This window comes from Eubalaena glacialis, chromosome 2 (genome assembly GCF_028564815.1).
Source record: "Eubalaena glacialis isolate mEubGla1 chromosome 2, mEubGla1.1.hap2.+ XY, whole genome shotgun sequence".
Taxonomy (NCBI): domain Eukaryota; kingdom Metazoa; phylum Chordata; class Mammalia; order Artiodactyla; family Balaenidae; genus Eubalaena; species Eubalaena glacialis.
The window spans coordinates 158,004,180-158,028,076 of NC_083717.1; the positions used below are offsets into that span (position 1 = coordinate 158,004,180).

The window sequence follows — 23,897 nt, forward strand, 5'->3', positions numbered from 1 at the left end:
TTATTTTCATTTTGGATGTTCTGTCCATTGGTGTAAGTGAGGTGTTAAAGTCCCCCACTATTATTGTGTTACTGTCGATTTCCTCTTTTATAGCTATTAGCAGTTGCCTTATGTATTGAGGTGCTCCTATGTTGGGTGCATATATATTTATAATTGTTATATCTTCTTCTTGGATTGATCCCTTGATCATGATGTAGTGTCCTTCCTTGTCTCTTTTGACATTCTTTATTTTAAAGTCTATTTTATCTGATATGAGTATAGCTACTCCAGCTTTCTTTTGATTTCCATTTGCATGGAATATCTTTTTCCATCCCCTCACTTTCAGTCTGTATCTGTCCCTTGGTCTGAAATGTGTCCCTTTTAGGCAGCATATATATGGGTCTGTTTTTGTATCCATTCAGCAAGCCTGTGTCTTTTGGTTGGAGCATTTAATCCATTCATGTTTAAGGTAATTATCGATATGTATGTTCCTATGACCATTTTCTTAATAGTTTTGGGTTTGTTTTTGTAGGTCCTTTTCTTCTCTTGTGTTTCCCACTTAGAGAAATTCCTTTAGCATTTGTTGTAGAGCTGGTTTGGTGGTGCTGAATTCTCTTAGCTTTTACTTGTTTGTAAAGCTTTTGATTTCTCCATCAAATCTGAATGAGATCCTTGCCGGGTAGAGTAATCTTGGTTGTAGTTTCTTCCCTTTCATCACTTTAAGTATATCATGCCACTGCCTTCTGGCTTGTAGAGTTTCTGCTGAGAAATCAGCTGTTATCCTTATGGGAGTTCCCTTGTATGTTATTTGTCGTTTTTCCCTTGCTGCTTTCAATAATTTTTCTTTGTCTTTAATTTTTGCCAGTTTGATTACTATGTGTCTCGGTGTGTTTCTCCTTGGGTTTATCCTGTATGGGACTCTGTGAGTGAGTTTTGATGGTGTTTAGCAGGGGGAAAATCCAGGTAGAAGGGGCAGCAAGGGCAAAGACCTGGGAGAGTAATCAGGGTTTGGGGCAATAAGTAGCTGGCATTTATGTGACTCATGTATGTAGGGAGTGGTGGGAAGGCTGAGGAAGGAGAAGGTTGGCTGGATTGGGGGGCGGGGACTTCGGTGAAGGACAGATATTCAGGAGATATGGTAGAGATATCTAATGTAAATATATGATTAGGGCTCGTGAGGAAAGTAATCTATAAATCTGCTTGCGATGTATAGTTGTAATGTCAGAGAACACAAGGGCATACAACATTTCAAATGATGGTCATTCAGTACAGTAGTCTACCCCTGCTTTGAGGGGTGCTTTAACTATTTCTAATTTCCCTCTCATGACTGATTATGGATTTATCAAAACATTTGTTTTTATTCTTGTGCCCTCTTCTACTACTTTTGAACAAATTATGTTCTCGATCAGCAGCTAGCCAACTGATACTTAGAACTAAGAAATTTACCTATTGATCAAGATTTCCTTGTCTAACAGATCAGAGAATTAAATACTATTTTTAAGAGTGGTTTTAAAAGAATTCTTTAAAGAATTAAGCATGCCGTATGTGAAGAAATAAACTATAGAAGTGTCTACTGAAGAACATCTTTCCTTTTTTTTTTTCAGATTAATGTGTGGAAAACAGAGTTGAATCATGTCTTGCCCTCACCCCTCTATCAAATAGAAACTTGGCTCCAGGGTGTGGAGGAGCTTATAGATGAAGATTTGCCAGCCTCCCAGGATTACTATGAAGCCATGGCTCTAATGCAAGAGAAAATGACTTTATTTCAGGTTGGAAAAGAAAAAAGAAACATGGAAAAATCTGTGCTTTGTTAGGAACTGTTCTTGAGGAAGATGTTCCTAGAAAGGAGGGAAGGAGGTATAGTGGGTATTTGAGGATGGTTTAGGTGATTCCCCTGGAGATTTTTGGGTCCCAAAGGATACCTTCAGTTTCTTGATGAGCGTTGTGCTAGTTTAAGGTGGAAACAATAAGAAAAGTCCAGTAAAGTCTGGACTCTGTAAAGTCTGGCAGAAAAGGAGAGGGGAGACTGTTTTAAAACATAGAAGATTGGGTTCTCACTAAAATGATATGAAAGAATTTGATAGGTGAGATTTATAGCATTTGAGCCCACAAAGGAATGGAAAATACATCTGAAAACAAAAGATTTTGATAAAGCTGTTACCAAAGAAACTGCAGTCCGCCCCTCTGTAAAATGGTCCAGTTTAAAACATTTATGATGAAAATATTTATTTACAACATTTTAGTTAAAAATGAAAGGGCTTTATGATTTTTGTTTTGAAAAAAGATGCAGTGCATGCACAGAGCAAATGAGATTAACAAGCCTTCAATTACAGTGTTTGGCAATAAATCTGGTTATATCATGCTAAATTTCTTTACAGAGTCTGATGGATAAATTTGACTGTCATTTGAATACTCTCCTGACATTTGAAAATAGAGATGAAAAACATTTGCCATTGGTACCACCTAACAAATTGGAGGAAATGAAAAGACGGTTTGTATCACTACCCTTCCACAACTGCTGACACCTTTGTGTTGGAGCACTAACATGGTGCTATAGGGACCGGAAAATACAGATTTTTCGATAATTTCTGACAATAGGTCTTTAAGTCTTGATAACAGTTCCTTCATGTTTTATGTAATAGTAACATTATATCATGCTAACATACCTCCTCTTTTATTGCCTGGTAGGATATGGTGGTGGAAAAAGTTCTGGACGTATAGTCAGAAACTGAGCTCTTTATCTTGGTTGTGGCCAAGTTACTATGTCTTTCTGCACGTTTCCTCGTTTGTAAATACAGAGTAATGGTAATCACTCTGTTCATGTCTCACAAGGATACTAGGTGAAGTGGGAGGAGGTATATGAAAGCACTTTATAAACTCAAAAAAACTACAGATATGAAGATTATTTAATTTGTGGTTGTCCACATCATCTTCTCTTTTCTCATTATTCATAAGCAGCTTATTAGAATGATATTAAGAGGGTATTAGCCTTAATAATGAAAGCTGTTAATGTGTAAATGTTGAAATTACCGTTGTATTAAGTTATATGGAAGTTTTCAAATTTAGTAAAATATTTTAGAGATTAACATTTTATTATAGAATTTCTCAATAGGGGAATAGTTTCTTCAGAAAGTGTTCTGTTAAATATTTTTATCTTAAAATAGCTGTTTTATATCTAGTCACAATGTTTGTTTTACTTTGTTTAAAAAAAAAGATATGAGGATTCATTTGAGTTCCATGTGTTTAAAAGAAAAAGTTAAAGCCCCAATATTTTTAAAAATGCCAAACAGATTTCTCACAATTGGCCAACAATATTAAATTAAATTCTAAAACCTGCACTGTCTTCCAGAATCAACAACATTTCGGGGGAAAAATTCATTCCACTTCTAGAATTTCATTACTATAAGTGCTCAGTTCTTGGTTTGCTAGATGAAGTGAAATCAAAATTGGTTGTTTGGAACATCAAATACGGGAGCAAAGAATCTGTGGAATTATTGCTGGAAGACTGGCATGTAAGCTGCTTTATTTCATGTCTCAGACAACTGTTCTCCATGGTGCTGGGTTTGCATTTTTCCTTGGCACAATTTCCCTTACCTTTTCAGGTTTTGAGATGAGTTTTCTTGGTAGCTTTCATTAGCTTAAACATTGCCTAGAGAAAAGAATTACCGGTAGTCAAATAACAGACATGGGGAAGAGTAAGAAAGAGAAAACATTATTTAGCACAACAGAGGAGATTTAGTTAACCGGACTAAGTTACATAATAGAGAAAGTTTCAGTGTTATTTCCTTTAAAAAAATTCCTACTTTCACTTACTGGACATCTTGTTTAATATTTTTCCCCACTCAGATTTATGGTTTTAGTCAAAAATTAAATTTTTCTTCGAACATTTTAATCTTAGCCTTTCAAGTTTTAAGAGTGGGAAAAACAGTGTGTTTTGTCTTGAGGCTTTCTGGGGGAGGGGGTTTAGCTCTTGCAATTTATAGGGAAAAAATGTTGCAAATGATTTCAATGTGTGTGTTTATTTGGTAAATTAACACTAAAGCAACCTGGCCGTGTCATTTCTACAGTTAGGCCTTATTATCCTTCTTTCTGTTTTTCTTTTTTTTTTTTTGGCCGCGCTGCGTGGCTTGCAGGATCTTAGTTCCTCGACCAGGGATTGAACCTGGAGCCACAGCAGTGAAAGCACTGAGTCCTAACCACTGGACTGCCAGGGAATTCCCTGTTTCTCTGTTTTTGGAATGAAGGCCAAAAAGAAAAACCCAAGATTATAAACTTGAGTGTAAAAATTGGAAAAACATGATGAAGAAAGATTTATTTACAATTTATGATTTAAATACTGTACATTCCTAAACAGGAATCATCATTCTATATTAGACTAGATTTTTAATATTTTAATTTCTTTTTCCTACCTTGATTTTTCATTTTTCCATTTAAATAATCATACCGTTGGCACATAAGTGTACAATGAGTTTTTAATTAACTGTCTATTTTTCCATAGATTTTACTAGCTTAAGGCACATAATAACTTGGTTAATGGTATTTCTCAAGAGTTTTTGTGTGATGGATTGTATCTATTTATAACATACTCAACATACCTAATAAAAATTATTCAACATTAATAAAGGCATATGAGATAAGAGAAACTGATATAAATTATGCAATGTTAATAAATATGTGTGGTAGGAGATGTTGAAATTGCTATAAATACTTGCCTTTTCTCATGAGAGGAAAACCATTTTAGAACTATGTCACTGCATTAAGATAAACTGTCAGGTCTCATACCTATATATTGCTTATGTCTCTTAGACCTTAACTATCTCTCTTCATGAACTACTCTTCTTCTTTTCCTACCCAAATATGTAGTATTAAAACTGTAAAGAAATTTTGGTGCCTAAGTGCTTCATCAATGTGTATATGTCTCTATCTGGATTTCTTGACACATTTTTAATAATACAAACTGTCAATATGTTTTATTTTCATTTTTTTCCCCAGAAATTTATTGAAGAAAAAGAGTTCTTAGCTCAACTTGAAACTTCTTTTCAAAAATGTGAAGAAATTCATAAGAATTTGGGTAAAGCTATACAATTACTTTTTGATGGAATGACCATCACTTAAAAATAGCATTTCATTTGTTTTGCTTTCTTTATGTACCTTAATGTTTTAGAAATTGGTTTTACATATGTGTTTTCTTTAGAAAATTCTTGCATCCACTTTTAATATTGTTAGTGTACATATTTATTTCACCACTGTCAATTAGTATGCAAGTATTTTTCTTAGCAGTATTATTCTATTAATGAAAAACTGTTTTCTAAAATTACTTTCTTGTTTTGTTAACCTTATAGCTGGAGAATATCCAAATATTAGTAAACAATATACAATGGTGGAATATCATTTTTGCATGTATAGAAAAAATATATATAATGTGAAGTCCACTCTACAAAAAGTTCTGGCATCTTGGACAATTTATGTGGAAAAGCTTCGTTTACTAAAGGCTTGTTTTGAGGAAACAAAGAAGGAACAGATGAAAGAGGTATTTTCAGTCTAATGGCACCTGCTCAATTTTACTTTTTTTCATTTTGTTTGGAGACTCTCGTTTTCAATCCAAAAATGAGGGGCCAGGAACAAGTAAGCATGACTGTCGGAAAAATTCTCCAAAGTTTTGGAAAGAGTTTAGTTTCTTTCTCATATAATCGCTAAAAGGAATTTTTCTCTTCGTTATAGGTTTTACACACACACGCGCGCACACACACACACACACACACACAGCTTTATTGGGGTATAATTTACATACACAGTATAGCTTTTGGAAGATATATTGCTAAGTTCCTTGGAAGGGAAATAAAAGATGTGGAGTAGTAGATAGCTTATAGATACATTTAAAATAAATGAATGTTTTAGAAAGTTTTTTTTTTTCCATTTGGGTGCATACCTTTCAGTTCTAAAACCTTTCTGACTTTCTGGAGGAGGAAAAACAAAATAGGTTACTTATGTGGAGAAGTATAGAAGAAATTTTGGAGTAATTCACTATTGTTTTTATTTGCTATTTATGTAATAACCTGTTTTATGATTATTCTCTGAGGTAGTTTTTCTTTCTTTCATTTGTTTTCCTCTGTTGTAAATAAATGTAGACAGCCTCTCAGATTAAACATTTTCCAAATAGAAGCTAAAGTTACTTAACAGAAAACAGGCTGTTTATATGAAAGTAAAGTTTCTGATAAGTATATGAGTGCAAAAAGAATATTTGAGTGAATCATTATTTCTTCCTGTCACCTCTGTTGATACCAGAATTTCACATCTTTGGCTTTCAATAGCTCTTCTGTCTTTAAAGTTCTTTTATTAAAATTCACATTTCTCTGAGGAAATAGCACTTTAAGCCTTAGAATTTCCAAACTCTGTGCTGAGGTGACCTGAGTTGCCAAAAAGAACTCTCAAGATAATTTAAAATTTGAGGGAGACAAAGCAACATCTGTCTGCTGGACACCACACAAATTACTACTAAGTTGTTTGGACCTGACTACTTAAGAATGAGAAATGTTAGATAATTCTTCTAGCCTAGGGAATCCATGAAAAAATTACTGAGACATTAAGGGGGCCATGAACTGAAAAAGTCTGAGAACCTTTGCTGTAAGTTCATCAGCCACTTAGAAAAATAGAAGATCAGATGCTTCCTGAAAGTCCGGGACCAAGAGTGATAACAGGCAGCCAGCGCCTGCCAGTTAGTAATGAGGGATGAAGCGCTCAACCAACAGGGAGAGTCAAAGTCTTTGCAGAAACCTCACGCTCACTTTTTTTTTTTTAATTTATTTATTTTATTTTATTTTTAGCTGCATTGGGTCTTCATTGCTGCATGTGGGCTTTCTCTAGTTGCGGCAAGCAGGGGCTACTCTTCCTTGTGGTGTACCGGCTTCTCACTGCAGTAGCTTCTCGTTGCGGAGCACAGGCTCTAGGCGTGCAGGCTTCAGTAGTTGTGATGCGCGGGCTCAGTAGTTGTGGCACACCGGCTTAGTTGCTTCGCGGCATGTGGGATCTTCCCGGACCAGGACTCGAACCCATGTCCCCTGGCAGGGACCCATCTGGCAGGCAGATTCTTAACCACTGCGCCACCAGGGAAACCCCCTCACACTCACTTTTGCTTTACAGTCAACCTTGGTGAAGATCTATTATAAATAATGAAAAGACAAATAGTATGTCATTAAAATATTACATTGCTTATATGTTTTGTAGGTTCCCTTTGAGACACTGTCCCAGTGGAATCTAGAACATACTACTTTAAATGAAGTGGGAAATTTCTTAATTCAAGTCAGCAATGATGAAGTTGGATCATCTATTTCTAAAGAACTGAGGAGGCTGAATAAAAGATGGAGAAAGTTTATTACAAAAACTCAACTCGTAAGTTTTTTTTTTGGTAACAGCTTCATTGAGGTATAATTTCCATACATACAATTCACTCATTTACTGTGCATAACTCAGTGGTTTTCAGGTGAAATATTTAGAGTTGTGCAGCCATCACCATGATCAATTTTAGAACATTTTCATCACCTCATAAAGAAACTTGTACCCATTACCAGTCACTCTTCATTTTCTCCCAATGTCCCCAGCTCTAAAGATTTCCTTATTCTGGATATTTCACATAAATGTAGTCATATAATATGTAGCCTTTTGTTTCTGGCTTTTTTCACTTAGTGTAATGTTTTCAAAGTTCACTTTGTAGCGTGTATCAGTACTTCATTCCATTTTTTTTTTTCTTTTTTTTTTTTTTTTAAACATCTTTATTGGAGTATAATTGCTTTACAATGGTGTGTTAGTTTCTGCTTTATAACAAAGTGAATCAGTTATACATATACATATGTTCCCATATCTCTTCCCTCTTGCATCTCCCTCCCTCCCACCGTCCCTATCCCACCCCTCTAGGTGGTCACAAAGCACCGAGCTGATCTCCCTGTGCTATGCGGCTGCTTCCCACTAGCTATCTATTTTACATTTGGTAGTGTATATATGTCCATGCCACTCTCTCACCCTGTCACATCTCACCCCTCCCCCTCCCCATATCCTCAAGTCCGTTCTCTAGTAAGTCTGTGTCTTTATTCCTGTCTTGCCACTAGGTTCTTCATGACCTTTTTTTTTTTTTTTCCTTAGATTCCATATATATGTGTTAGCATACTGTATTTGCTTTTCTCTTTCTGACTTACTTCACTCTGTGTGACAGACTCTAACTCCAACCACCTCACTACAAATACCTCCATTTCATTTCTTTTTATGGCTGAGTAATATTCCATTGTATAAATGTGCCACATCTTCTTTATCCATTCATCCGATGATGGACACTTAGGTTGCTTCCATGTCCTGGCTATTGTAAATAGAGCTGCAATGAACATTTTGGTACATGACTCTTTTTGAATTATGGTTTTCTCAGGGTATATGCCCAGTAGTGGGATTGCTGGGTCGTATGGTAGTTCTATTTTTAGTTTTTTAAGGAACCTCCATACTGTTCTCCATAGTGGCTGTATCAATTTACATTCCCACCAACAGTGCAAGAGGGTTCCCTTTTCTCCACACCCTCTCCAGCATTTATTGTTTCTAGATTTTTTGATGATGGCCATTCTGACTGGTGTGAGATGATACCTCATTATAGTTTTGATTTGCATTTCTCTAATGATTAATGATGTTGAGCATTCTTTCATGTGTCTGTTGGCAATCTGTATATCTTCTTTGGAGAAATGTCTATTTAGGTCTTCTGCCCATTTTTGGATTGGGTTGTTTGTTTTTTTGTTATTGAGCTGCATGAGCTACTTGTAAATCTTGGAGATTAATCCTTTGTCAGTTGCTTCATTTGCAAATATTTTCTCCCATTCTGAGGGTTGTCTTTTGGTCTTGTTTATGGTTTCCTTTGCTGTGCAAAAGCTTTTAAGTTTCATTAGGTCCCATTTGTTTATTTGTGTTTTTATTTCCATTTCTCTAGGAGCTGGGTCAAAAAGGATCTTGCTGTGATTTATGTCATAGAGTGTTCTACCTATGTTTTCCTCTAAGAGTTTGATAGTGTCTGGCCTTACACTTAGGTCTTTAATCCATTTTGAGTTTATTTTTGTGTATGGTGTCAGGGAGTGTTCTAATTTCATACTTTTACATGTACCTGTCCAATTTTCCCAGCACCACTTATTGAAGAGGCTGTCGTTTCTCCACTGTATATGCTTGCCTCCTTTATCAAAGATAAGGTGACCATATGTGCGTGGGTTTATCTCTGGGCTTTCTATCCTGTTCCGTTGATCTATGTTTCTGTTTTTGTGCCAGTACCAAACTGTCTTGATTACTGTAGCTTTGTAATATAGTCTGAAGTCAGGGAGCCTGATTCCTCCAGCTCCGTTTTTCTTTCTCAAGATTCCTTTGGCTATTCGGGGTCTTTTGTGTTTCCATACAAATTGTGAAATTTTTTGTTCTAGTTCTGTGAAACATGCCAGTGGTAGTTTGATAGGGATTGCATTGAATCTGTAGATTGCTTTGGGTAGTAGAGTCATTTTCACAATGTTGATTCTTCCAATCCAAGAACATGGTATATCTCTCCATCTATTTGTATCATCTTTAATTTCTTTCATCAGTGTCTTATAGTTTTCTGCATACAGGTCTTTTGTCTCCTTAGGTAGGTTTATTCCTAGATATTTTATTCTTTTTGTTGCAATGGTAAACGGGAGTGTTTTCTTAATTTCACTTTCAGATTTTTCATCATTAGTATATAGGAATGCAAGAGATTTCTGTGCATTAATTTTGTATCCTGCTACTTTACCAAATTCATTGATTAGCTCTAGTAGTTTTCTGGTAGCATCTTTAGGATTTTCTATGTATAGTATCATGTCATCTGCAAAGAGTGACAGCTTTACTTCTTCTTTTCCAATTTGGATTCCTTTTATTTCTTTTTCTTCTCTGATTGCTGTGGCTAACACTTCCAAAACTATGTTGAATAATAGTGGTGTAGTGGGCAACCTTGTCTTGTTCCTGATCTTAGTGGAAATGGTTTCAGTTTTTCACCATTGAGGACAATGTTGGCTGTGGGTTTGTCATATATGGCCTTTATTATGTTGAGGAAAGTTCCCTCTATGCCTACTTTCTGCAGGGCTTTTATCATGAATGGGTGTTGAATTTTGTCGAAAGCTTTCTCTGCATCTATTGAGATGATCATATGGTTTTTCTCCTTCAATTTGTTAATGTGATGTATCACGTTGATTGATTTGCGTATATTGAAGAATCCTTGCATTCCTGGAATAAACCCCACTTGGTCATGGTGTATGATCCTTTTAATGTGCTGTTGGATTCTGTTTGCTAGTATTTTGTTGAAGATATTTGCATCTATGTTCATCAGTGATATTGGCCTGTAGTTTTCTTTCTTTGTGACATCTTTGTCTGGTTTTGGTATCAGGGTGATGGTGGCCTCATAGAATGAGTTGGGGAGTGTTCCTCCCTCTGCAATATTTTGGAAGAGTTTGAGAAGGATAGGTGTTAGCTCTTCTCTAAATGTTTGATAGAATTCGCCTGTGAAGCCATCTGGTCCTGGGCTTTTGTTTGTTGGAAGGTTTTTAATCACAGTTTCAATTTCAGTGCTTGTGATTGGTCTGTTCATATTTTCTATTTCTTCCTGGTTCAGTCTCGGCAGGTTGTGCATTTCTAAGAATCTGTCCATTTCTTCCAGGTTGTCCATTTTATTGGCATACAGTTGCTTGTAGTAATCTCTCATGATCGTTTGTATTTCTGCAGTGTCAGTGGTTACTTCTCCTTTTTCATTTCTAATTCTATTGATTTGAGTCTTCCCCCTTTTTCTCATGATGAGTCTGGCTAATGGTTTATCAATTTTGTTTATCTTCTCAAAGAACCAGTTTTTAGTTTTATTGATCCTTGCTATTGTCTCCTTCATTTCTTTTTCATTTATTTCTGATCTGATCTTTATGATTTCTTTCCTTCTGCTAGCTTTGGGGTTTTTTTGTTCTTCTTTCTCTAATTGCTTTAGGTGCAAGGTTAGGTTGTTTATTCGAGGTGTTTCCTGTTTCTTGATGTAGGCTTGTATTGCTATAAACTTCCCTCTTAGAACTGCTTTTGCTGCATCCCATAGGTTTTGGGTCGTCGTGTCTCCATTGTCCTTCATTCCTTTTTATTGGCAAATAATAATCCATTGTATGGATATGCCACATTTTATTTATTCATTGATCAGTTGATGAACATTTGGCTTCTTTCCACTTTTTTGACTATTATGAATAATGCTGATATAACCATTCATGTACAGGTTTTTGCGTGGATATACAGCATACAGATTTCTAGTTGAAATTCATTCATTAAAGAATAACATTAAGCATTTTTGCCTACTAGATTTCAAGGTCCTTGAGAACATACACTAAGCTTTATTTATCTTTATATTTAGTATAGTGCTTCATAAAAGCATACCTTTAATAAATAATTTTTGAACTTGAATTATTAAATTATTCTATTTCTTATTTTTAACAATTTGAGACTGAGGTGTTGTATGGGAAATTTTATAACGTTGTTACTAACTGATAAATCCTAAGACTATATTGAATATATTATGTTCATTTATTGTTGTTAATCATATATCTTAGCATAAAAATATAGGCATTATATTTCATGACATTAATTTTTTATAGGAAATGAACCTGCCCCTTATAAAAAAGCAAGATGAGCCCTTTCTTGACAATTCTGGAAATACTCAACTATCTAAAGAAGAGAACCTAACTGCTGATTTTTCAACAGATATGTCAATAGAACTTCCTGAAAATCACAGTCAGAATATTATGGTAAATAGTCATACTTTATGTATTTCATTTGTATATAGAAATAATTTAACTTTGCTGTTTTTCTTTTGAAAAAACCATATTGTTGAAACAGTGGTAAATGGGATCATTAGATAGCATTTAAAGTATGGTCATTTTCCAATAAAATGCCTAAGTGGTTCCCTCACGCAGTGGTCTTCAGTGTTAAAGCCCTGGGTGTCTCACTCACTGAGGAGTTTGCAGACACGCAGAAGCAGTCATGACTTCTGAGCTGTGGAAGTGGAGTTGATATTTTCTTCAGATTGCTTCTGACTAGTATTCAGAAATTGTCCAGCTTTAGGCTAGCCCCTGGCCTGTGTCTTGCTTCCTTTCTGTAAAATGGAGGGAAATAAAATCTTTATTTCTTGCTTTGTTGGGTAATTCAGAGGATGACTTTAGATTATAGATAAGAATATGGAAAAGAAACGACAACAAAAAAATCATACACATGTAAAGTGTAACACCTATGATTTTGGAAGTGTGCCTCCTTCAGAATAGTAACTTATATAGTTTTAAAGAAAGCAATTTTTTTTTAAATTAATTAATTTATTTATTTTTGGCTGTGTTGGGTCTTCGTTTCTGTGCAAGGGCTTTCTCCAGTTGCGGCAAGCGGGGGTCACTCTTCATCGCGGTGCGCGGGCCTCTCACTATCGTGGCCTCTCTTGTTGGGAGCCCAGGCTCCAGACGCGCAGGCTCAGTAGTTGTGGCTCACGGGCCTAGTTGCTCCGCGGCATGTGGGATCTTCCCAGACCAGGGCTGTAACCCGTGTCCCCTGCATTGGCAGGCAGATTCTCAACCACTGCGCCACCAGGGAAGCCCAAGAAAGTAATTTTTAACTGGCTTTGGCCAGTTGCCATGATGGAGTGCCCATGTTTTCCCACCGTGAAAAGACATAATCATAGAAGATCTTGAAAAATCTGAATTTGTGCAATATGCTCTTAGAATAGAAAAATATAGAATATTTTTCTCATACATTTAAAATATGATCTGATTAAAAACAAATTTAAGAATGTGTCTGTCATGTAAAGCTGTAGCATATCAACCTGTAGGATATTGAGAGATTATTAATGGGAAAAGGTTTAATTTTGTTGAAATTTGATTCTGATGTTTCACAACTACTATTGCTAATAGCTGTATTTAATTAAATTGTATACAAGTTTTAGAAATGTGTTTATAGAGTCAATACCCTAATTTTCTAAGCTCTAATCTTCTTATCTGTAAAATGGAGATAATAGTAACTAACTGATAGGGATGATATCATTCTTAAGAAAATTTTTGTGAACAAATCTTTTAATTTTTAAAGTGATATATGCTTAGATAACTAATGAGAACATACTGTATAGCACAAGGAACTCTATACTTAATGCACTGTGGTGACCTAAATGGGAAGGAAATCCAAAAAAGAGGGGATATATGTATAACTGATTCATTTTGCTGTACAGCAGAAACTAACACAACATTGTAAAGCAACTATACTCCGATAAAAATTAATAAAAAAATAATAAAGCTATATATGCTATCATAAAGTATTGTTATCATTGTCCAAAAAGTAGATCTTAAATCATTAAAATATGTTGACTTAGCACTTGTTTTTATTTTTTTATTTGTTTTGGCTTGATAGTTTAGTATGCATTTTAACTAAACTTTATAAAGATAATATTAAAACATTGAGTTTAAAAAACAGCCATTGTTTTTGAGATTTTCATTGTTCAATTAATTCGCTATAGGGATATAACTTTTTTAAATTGAAAATTATAATGTAAATGTTACCATTTTCATAGTGATAATTTTGAATGTTGTAGGCTGGGGAAGAACATGAAAAAGAAAATGAAGAATTTACAGGGACGCTGAAAGTGGCTGAAGAGGTTGAAAAACTGGTTGGACAAGTGGAAATCTGGGAGGCGGAAACCACATCTGTTTTGGATCTTCTGAGACAGCAAGGTGATGTAGATACCTCAGTGGAAGAATCTTTGCAGGTATGAGTGGAAAAAGTATTAAAAAGACAGCTTTTATGGTTGTAGGCTTATGTATTAAGATAAAAAGTTTTAAAGGAAACAGTAATAAGACTACTGTTAGAATTTTCTTTGTTGGGGTTTTTAAAAAATGGCATGGAATCTCAACCCTGGATCATTTGCTGTGATTTTGCTTGAAGACAGAGGATAGATTTGAAGACTAATAATACCTTAGGATTTTAAATTCTTGAACTAATTTTCCCAGCTACAGGATGGAGATTAAAATATTCTCTTGTATCAGAGGGCAATGAGATGAGTAAGTGAGTTCAGTCTCCTATAGCTCAGTGCAGTACGAATGTAAGAGATTATACAATCTATACTTTGAAAGATCAACCCCTTATTAAGCTTTCCCTTCCTTACCTGATGCAGGGAGGGGCTGAATGTTGTTAAAACTCTGTTCTGTCTTTATTCTCAGGCAGTGGACTCATTGAAAAGCAATGAGGCAACAGTGTATTTTAATATCGCTCAGTTCTCCCTGGAAAGAAGTTACAGTTGAGGTTTTACTGAGTTCCAGCTCAGTCATAAAATTTATAGAGCATGTCATAAGTTACAACCAGATGGAAAGTTCTTGGGATAAAGGAACATATGTGTAATTCTTTTAAATCTAGGTTTCTGAAAAGTGTATATGTAGAATTTTGTGTTTTCATTGTTTATAAGAGTAATACTTTTTATTGCTTTGAAAATATTATATAAACTTACCTGTGCCATCTGCCAGTGCTTTTCTAATTTTATTTTTGTATTTATTTATTTGCTGTATCTGGAATTTATTTTAGTGAAATAAATGAGTAAGAAATGAGAAATTCAAAATTTAAAAAATATTTCAAAGCTATAACAATGATCCCTGTTATAAACAGTGAAAACAAGCTGGAATATACTTCCATTAAGAAGAAATTAAGTAGATCTTTGTTGGATCAAGATCTATTGTAAAGTAAGAAATGCAAGTTGCTGAACAGTATGGGTGATGTGATCCTTTCAGTATTTTTAAAAACAGTTGCTTTTTTAAACTTTATGCATTTATATCTATAGAAAAATATCTGTAAGCATATACAAATAGCTAACTCTGTGTATCTTGATCCTGCATTATGCCCAGCTCTTAGTACATTTCCTGGTACCTAGTAGATATAAAGTAAATATTTTTTAAATGAATGTGTGCATGATTGATTAAATGACAGTTAAGGGAGGGATGGGGAAGAAGAGGAACTTTTTCTTTATGTGCTGTATACCTCTCCATTCTTTGAGTTTTTGACAGGAGCTTTTGTTACTTTTATGATTCAAAATAGAAAAAATTGAAGTCACAAATGAATGAGCTAACTTTAGAACATTTAAATAATGTATAAAAGTATAAAGAGGAAAATAAAAATCACCATAGTTCCACTGCTCTAAGATAAATAAGATCAACACTTACATAGTTGATATCACACAATATAATTTCTATTTTATCATACCCATGCCACCTCTGAGTTGTAATTAAAAATTTTTTTTGTTAATTTGATAACTGAAAAGTGGTAACTCATTATTTTAATTTGTACTTACTTGATTACATGTAAGATTGAACTGTCTTTCATATATTCATTAGCCATTTGTTTCTGTGAATTATATCTGTTTTTGTATTTTCTGAATTATCTTTGGGATCTTAGTATTTTTCTTACTGAATTTATAAGCTCTCTGAATCATGACCCATTTTCATTTGTGTGGCAAATATTTTTACCAAGTTGTTGACTTTTAAGTTGTTTATTTTATTTCACATAGAAAATTTTTGTATTTATTTAGTCATTTCTGTCTCTTATGCCTAAAAAGGCCCTCCGCACCCAGGGAGCAGATCCATTTTCATGGATAATTTCTTCTTTTCTAGCTTCATATTTTATATATAATTTTCTAATTCATCTGAAATTTATTTTTGGTATGTTGTATAAAGCATGGTTCTAAAAAGATGTTTTCCAATAGCCATTTTCTCCAATAACATTTATTGAACTCCCTTCTGACTGATTAGACTTACAACAATTTCTTTTTAAGGTTTATTACTACTCTCTCAACTTATTTTCTCTCTATTGACATTGTATTTCTTCTAGTCTTTATTTTATTGAAGTGCTTAGTATATAAAAAAAATCTATAAAAGACTGTTGCTCAGAATCTGATTATATTAATATAAAATTTCAAAGTGAATGTTTAAAATAACATTTTTTAGACTATAAATTTGCCTCATTTTGGATTAATAGTTAACTTTTTATGATTTCCTGATGAGATTGTTAGGGTTCATGTTTAACATAATCAGAATATTTATTGTGATCTCACTTTAATTTGTTTTAATAGCATCTTATTGCCAAAGGCTCTATGTATGAAGAGCTTGTGTCTAGAACTGAAGACACTTTACAAATGGATGTGCAAAATGTTTCAAGCCAGGAGTCTCTTCAGCATGTGATCACAGCTGGGCTTCAGGCAAAGATTCAAGAAGCTAAAGAGAAAGTCCAGGTCTCTCTTTAATATTCCCTATTTAGTGAATTTAGTCTTTAAAACTGAGTGGTCAGTGAGAGGGCAGGGAAGAGGGAGGGATTGCCTTGTAGTTTGGAAATGTTTTGTAAAATATTAATTTTGCCTTATATTTTATTTCTTTATTATTTAGAGCATGTTGGAAAATATCAGTATAAAAAATAGGATATTCTTATGTCTAGTGGGAAAATATGAGTTGCTACTCAAAGAAAATATTTATTAACTTATGAGTTTTCTAAGAAGTTGGGCTAAGTGTTAAGTTGAGAATATTTTGTCATCACAGATCAATATGGTAAAATTAGTAGCAGTGTTGAAGAACTCAGCTGATGTTTCCCCAGACCTGGATGTCAGGCTGAAGGTGGAAGAATCACAGAAGGAACTTGAATCATACATTACAAGGGCTGAACAATTACTTGGCCAGAGAGAGAGCCAGAGAGGACTAATTTCAAAATACAAGGTGCGGCTCTTTCAACCATCAAATGTAGGACATTTATCATTAGTAGATATAAATCTACCTCATTTGAAATCAAGATGGTTCCATCACTGTAATTATAACAAAGTTATTGTAACTTTAAAAAATTTCCAAGTTTTATACATTGTTCCCCAGAAACTCTTAAAAATAAACAAACGAAGATTTTTTTAAATTCACATTTTACTGTATGAATGAACTCAGTGGTATAGTGTAAAAAGCACGGCTGACTTCTATGACATTGAGCAAGAATCTAATTTCTCTGGCTTTTTTAATCAAATAAAATGGACATGATAATTCTAGTCCTATCCAGCTGCCAATAAATGAAAATAAGGTATGTGAAGAAACTTTGAGTGCTTAAAATTCCCCAAATGTAAAATAAAACCTTTATTATTAAAATGCTTTGGTAAAAGCTACTTATGAACATATGCTTATCAGCAGTTAAAGATCCAATAGTGTTTTGTATGGAGACAGTTTTAGGTTGACTTTTCATGGTCTGATAAGGCAGCTTAAGATGTATTGAAATCAAGAGGTACAAACTACTGTGTGTAAAATAAATAAGCTCCAAGGATATATTGTACAGCACAGAAAATATAGCTATTATTTTATAACTTTAAATGGAGTATAATCCATAAAAGCATCAAATCATTATGTTGTATACCTGAAATTAATATAATATTGTAAATCAGTTATACTTAAAAAAAAAAAAGATGTGTCCAAAGCAGACTCACTATTAACTAACACTGGAGGTACTTAGGGATATGAAATAAGAGTAAAACAAGGTCTCTACCCTTGGAGGTTGGACAGATAGAGAAATATGTGTTCTTTCCTTCATTCATTTATTCAGCATTTAACAAGTTTATTGAACATTTAAAATGAGCTAGGCATTTTGGGGGAGATAAAGATGAAGTAAATCCAGAACAGTAATAGACTAACAGACATAGAAAACAAACTATGGTTACCAAAGGGGATAGTGGTGGGGTATGGGGGGGGGGAGATAAATTAGGAATTTGGGATTAACATATACACATTAAGTATATATAAAATAATCAACAAGGTCCTATTGTATAGCACAGGGAATTCTACTCAATATCTTGTAATAACCTATAATGGAAAAGAATCTGAAAAAGAGTATATATATATGTATATTACTTTGCTGTACACTTGAAACTAACACAGCATTGTAAATTAACTATACTTCAATTAAAAAAAAAAAAAAGATGAAGTAAATCAATATTGCCAGCGCTACTGCGCACAGTTTTTTCAGGAAAAGGAGCTCCTACAGGAGCCTCTCTTCATTCTCCTTGTGGTCTCCTTCTCTTGTCTGGGCTCAACCCTCTTCTGGCTTTCTGGACTGTTAACCGTATTGGACCCTAATATCAGGTATTTCAGCATTGCTTTTCCCACAGCCATCTCATGCTGCTTGCACCTTGCCAGCCACCAGCTTTGACCAATTCCCACTGTCTTTTTTCCCCTCTTTTACTCCCATATGCTGAGAGTGCTGAACTAAACTTAAGAGTCAGTTGTTCTTTTAAGTAATCACTAGGCTGAATTTCAAAAGGACAGATACGGTCAGCTGAGGAAAGAGGGAAGAAAAAGAAAAAGCAGAGGCCGCAGGCCCCTCCTCTACCAGAGAGAGGAGTTACAGTGTCAGTTTTTGCACCATTTTCCTCTCCCTGACCATCTTCCTTTTGGAATCTGAGGCCAGGGATTTCCACCCTTTTGTCTCTGGCATTTAGTGAAGTAGATCCATTTTCACAGCAGAAGCAGAATCCCTGCCCTGCCAGGTACTGCCCTGAGACCCCCTGGGACTCCTGGGACACATGGGTGGTAGGAGCCCCCTTCCTGCACACAGGGCTAGCATGTCTTCCCTGGCCGTAAATCTGGCAATCCTCACAGAGGCTTTGGAGGAGGTTCCTGGGCTCTCAGGTTGTACCTTTTCTGCAGGAGACCCATAATAAATATGTAATAAGTATATGAATGACTTCCCACCCTGCTTAATTGCCTTCTCCCCCAGAATTACTTTCATCTTCTTGTCTCTTATAGATTTTTCTGCCCTTTCACAGACCCCAGACTATTTTTGTTCTGTCATTTGTTAGTTACCTAAGCCAGATTTCTGTTCTTATAGAGTATTGCCAGGTAATATTCTATAAGAGTAGGTAAGTGTGAAGTAAGGGACGAACACATTCCTGGGAAGGCAGACCCCATCCCCATCTCCTGCTGTTCCTTCCCTGGGATGGGACTGCGATTATGGTTGGCCCTGGGCAAAACTTTGAAGTCCATGATAAGGGGATGTTGCCTCCTTGCAGTATAAAATGCTTATGCACAATATTAAATATTTGCTATCTTAACCCTACTATAAATTGTATCTTATTGCAACACTGATCTCTAATACAAGCTGGTATACTCTTAATATTGTATTACTTATGAAGTGTGGTCGTCTGCTCAATACTTAAGAATTTTAGAGGATACTTTGCCAGTGGCTCATAATAAGCCTTTCAGTAAGCCTTTTAAATATTTATCAAAGGGGTACCAAAAACCATGTTGAATATCTTAAGGAAGTCTTTATCCTGGCCTCAAATGTGTAACTACATTTGAATAATGAATATTTTGCAATTCTTTTCAAAAGAATTCAAGGGATACAAAAGGGAGATCAACCTCAATCTACAAAGAGAAGTCTCCCCATAAATCTTCAAGTAGTCTTCATGGAGTCCTTTCCTGGTTCTACATGTTAAAGACTCTAAAATTCTACCTGTTAAATTAGCTTTGAGGACGTGGCAGTAGAATAAGGCTTTCATGTTCTTGTTTGTGGTTTTATTTTTAGGAAGCACTAATAATTTTTAATACTAAAAGTCTGGCCAAGTATTTGAAAGCTGTTGAAGAATTGAAAAATAATGTAACTGAGGATGTAAAGCTGTCTTTGGAAGAAAAGAGTAGAGATATCTGTGCCAAGTGGGAGGTAAGAACATGCATATGTGTCTGGAGCTTATGCTTATAGATCTGACCCTGGACCTGTTTGTCATCAGAGTCATCTTTGGTGGTCCCTTGTCTGCCCCATATCACGGTGGGCTGATCACTGTAGGCTGTGGTTCTCAGGCCTGGCATCAGCTGGCTTCTGTCTGTGTTCATCCAATGACAGCAGTGTTTGGAGATTAAAGGGTGATTGGAAGGTGGAAAAGAGAGAGTCCAATGGCTTTCTTTCCCTTTCTCTCTTGCACAGTGTCTCTGGCAGCTGTGTCTCCCCCTGGCTGCAGGTTCCATGGATCCAGCTTCTGATGGGTGACCATTCTGCCTGGGCTCTGCTGAAGCCTCCAGCCTAGGGTGGTAGCAGCTTTCTGCCGATGCTAATCTCTGGATTACCTTACCGTCCCCTCTTTGGCTTTCATCTCTTATAATCGATTCCCTGCATTTAATTCCCTCTGAGTTAAATATTTAATGTTTTCTGGTTTCCTGGTTGGATCCTGACTAAGACAACTTATTGACACATATAAACATATAGAGTTTCATAGAAAATAGGTATAGGCTTTGGTGGCTGACAGACCTGGATCCAGCAGCTATGACCTTGGGCAAGTTGCTTACTGGGAGCTTCAGTGATAAGATGGGAATAGTTCTTCCTACTTGGCAGGATTGTTGCAAGGATTTTTATAAAGCACCTACCACAGAGATTGTGTTTAGTAAATGGTATTTAGCATTAAGTGTGTGCATGTGTGTGTGTGAATATATGGAGAGAGAGAGAGAATAAGGTAATATAATTGAATATCTACTGTTAAAGGCCTTCTTAAAACACATTTTAAAATAAACTTTTAGAACAATTTTAGATTTACAAAATTATTACAAAGGTAATACAGAGAGTTCCAATATACCCATGACCAATTTCCCCTGTTATTAACATCTTACATTAATATGGTACCTTTGTCACAATTAAAGGACTAATATTGATAGATTATTAACTGAAGTTTATACTTTATTCATATTTCCACAGTTTTCCCCTAATGTCCTTTTACATCTGTTCTGGAATCCCATTCAGGCTACACATTGTAGTTACTTGATATTTCTCCGTAGGCTCAGATACGTGTTTTGTAATATTTTCTCCCAGTCTGCAGCTTGTCTTTTAATTCTAACAGTGTCTTTCACAGCTAAAACACATTTTTAGTTATTAGAAAGAAAAAAAATATGTTTCTGGTATATTTTAAAACATCCTCTCCAAAGATACATGGATGAATCACAATTTCACATAAGCTCTGTTTCTATCCTTTGTTACAACAAATATTTTTGTGTTTCTAATGGAAATCTTTTCAGTATATCCTATTATGGTTAATATGTGCCTTTGGTTTTTTTTTTTTTTTCTTGGCAGTCGCTTCATCATGAAATGTCTTTGTATATTCAACAACTAAAAATAGACATTGAAAAAGAAAAACTTAGTGACAATGTTGCAAAACTCGAAAAACAAATAAATAAAGAAAAGAAACTAATTCGCAGAGGAAGGACCAAGGGTCTCATCAAGGAACATGAGGTAAAAACCTGTTCCCATTCAAATTTTGTTATCATTGTGGGGTTTATCTTAAATGGTTTAGTGTGCCCTTGGCTAGGGTTAAATCTGCTCTGAAAATTACTTCAGCCCTTTTGTCCCCTGGGGATCATCCCTTCTGCAGTTCAAGCTCTAACTAGAGCCCGTGCTTCTTGTTTTTTGGAAGTGAGAAAAATTCAGAATTGAGTTAATATTTCTTCTTTATATATCTCAGTGGCCCCTGTCCTGAGACTCTGGTTACAAGATGTGTCACCCGCTATTGAAGTTCCCATAGTTACTTTTGTAAGGACACGGTGTCCTCAGAAACACGGCTTTTGTGAAAGATACCAAATCAGGATATAAACCAGCCGGGGCAAATCTAATGGTCTCTTTTTGGTCCTCATCCTGTTTGATTGCTTCTGCATATTTGACAGTCCTGACTCCTCTTTTCATTTCTTTTAAACTTTCTACTGCTGTGGCTCTCTCGATACCAATCTCTCTTGCTTTTTCTTATTTTATTATTTTGGGGGGAGGCCTTCTTTTTAGTGTCCTTCACTAGTTTTCCTTTTTTATTGTGTTACCCTGATGTCTTAGTTTTGGGGTCTCAGTTTTTGGCTAATTTCGTGCTCGCTCCTGGTAGTTGTATGCACTTGGGCGTTTTAACTGCCCTCTCTACGATGATAGCACCTATCATTATCTCCAGCCTAGTCCTTTCCCCTGAGCTCCAGGTTGTGTTTCTAACCAAGAAGTAGATATCACCAGTGTTCCCCAGAGACCTCCACTTCAGCATGTCCAAAACCAACCAATAATGTCTCCTCTTGAACTTTTCTTCCTCTTATGTATCCTGGTTATGAAAGGCATTGCCATCTCAGAACTCCCTCCCCCCTCCCCCTTTCCTTCTCACTCAGCCTTAGTGTAGTCGGTTGCCAGCTTCCATCTGTTACTCTTCAGAAGAGCTGCTTCTTTTCCTTCCTTTCCACCAGTGTTGCCACTTCCCTTAACCTGGGGTCATTTTCTCAGTATGATGGTGGTTGCAGTGTCTTCCAGCCCCATCACCAGAGTGATCCTTTTGAACCACAAATCTTATGTCACTGGTTCACCATTACTCCCGGGACATCTCCAAACGCCTCAGAAGGCCACACAAGGCCCTTCACGTGTGGCCCCAGGACACGCCTTCAGCACCCCTCCAGCCATGTCCTTTCAGAACTGCTGGCGCTTCTCTTCTCTCGGCTGCTCCTTCCACTAGGCATGACCTCTCTCCCCTTTTACTTGGAAGGACTCGTACGTGTTCTTTCCACCTCTAGCTCAGATGGCTCCTCCATGTGAAGGAGGCTTTCTCTGACTCCTTAAGGCAGGTAGTGGCCCTGTCATAGCACTTGTCATGTGGTATGCTCATTATTTATGTGACTACTGTTGGGGAGGAACAAATTTTTCTCTACCCTTTAAGATCCCTGGCTGGGTCTGGAAATTGAACTGACAAAGACAGATTAACAGGAGAAAAGCATACACATTTTACTGAATTTTTATATGCACATGGGAGCCTTCACAAGAGCATGATGACCCAAAGAAGTGACCAGAGCAGGAATCTTTTATACCTTTTAGACAAAGAAACAATACATTTGTGAAGAATTGGCAAGACAATGGAGTTTGGGCTAGGGGTAGTAAAAAGGTGAAGAAGGAACTAGGAAGATAAGGGTTAGGGTACAGGGTTTGTTTGCAGATTCTTTTGGTCCCATCTCTGGGCTGATAGAAACTCTGTCTCCAGTAAAAGAAACTTTATTTCTTACCTTTAGGCAGAAAAGGGGAAACCTTTTCTGTTTCGTTTTTCTTTTTTTTGGCCACGCTGCGTGGGCTTGCGGGATCTTAGTTCCCTGACCAGGGATTGAACCTGGGCCCCAGCAGTGAAAGCGCCAAGTCCTAACCCCTGGACTGCCAGGGAATTCCCTCTGTGTTTACTGCTTCTTAATTGCCTTCAGTTCCAAATTATTTTCACGTCCTAAACCATAATGGAAAAGAATATGAAAAAGAATGTATATATATGTTTAACTGAATTACTTGGCTATACAGCAGAAACTAACACAACATTGTAAATCAACCGTACTTCAATTTAAAAAAATAATTTTCACATCAAAGAGGCATACGTTGGGTTGACGTGTTCTGGTTTCCTTCACTACATCACTGGGCTGCGGCGAATCCCTTTAGGGCTGACTGCTTGTCTTTGTTTCCAGTGCCCATTCCCACACCAGGCACACAGTGGACGGGCTTATAAAAGAAAGTGTTGGGGTTTTTTTTGTTTTTGTTTTTTTTCCTTTTTTTTAAAACATCTTAATTGGAGTATAATTGCTTTACAATGGTACGTTAGTTTCTGCTTTATAACAAAGTGAATCAGCTATACATATACACATATCTCCATATCTCTTCCCTCTTGCATCTCCCTCCCACCCTCCCTATCCTACCCCTCTAGGTGGTCACAAAGCACCGAACTGATCTCCCTGTGCTATGCAGCTGCTTCCCACTAGCTATCGGTTTTACATTTGGTAGTGTATACATGTACATGCCACTCGCTCACTTTGTCCCAGCTTACCCTTCCCCCTCCCCGTGTCCTCAAGTCCATTCCCTAGTAGGTCTGCGTCTTT

At 36.0% G+C, this 23,897-nt stretch overlaps 1 protein-coding gene across 1 annotated transcript in view; it reads left to right on the plus strand.

Moving 5' to 3' along the window:
- The window catches only part of SYNE2 (spectrin repeat containing nuclear envelope protein 2), a 318,208-nt gene that overhangs the window by 106,738 nt on the left and 187,573 nt on the right, over nucleotides 1-23,897 (plus strand). The window contains exons 12-23 of the mRNA XM_061180891.1: nucleotides 1,584-1,748; nucleotides 2,358-2,470; nucleotides 3,329-3,491; nucleotides 4,972-5,050; nucleotides 5,322-5,509; nucleotides 7,204-7,368; nucleotides 11,622-11,771; nucleotides 13,589-13,762; nucleotides 16,109-16,267; nucleotides 16,569-16,742; nucleotides 19,579-19,713; nucleotides 21,109-21,267. Coding sequence (XP_061036874.1) covers nucleotides 1,584-1,748; nucleotides 2,358-2,470; nucleotides 3,329-3,491; nucleotides 4,972-5,050; nucleotides 5,322-5,509; nucleotides 7,204-7,368; nucleotides 11,622-11,771; nucleotides 13,589-13,762; nucleotides 16,109-16,267; nucleotides 16,569-16,742; nucleotides 19,579-19,713; nucleotides 21,109-21,267 — 1,824 coding nt within the window. The remainder of the gene's footprint in view (nucleotides 1-1,583; nucleotides 1,749-2,357; nucleotides 2,471-3,328; nucleotides 3,492-4,971; nucleotides 5,051-5,321; nucleotides 5,510-7,203; nucleotides 7,369-11,621; nucleotides 11,772-13,588; nucleotides 13,763-16,108; nucleotides 16,268-16,568; nucleotides 16,743-19,578; nucleotides 19,714-21,108; nucleotides 21,268-23,897) is intronic.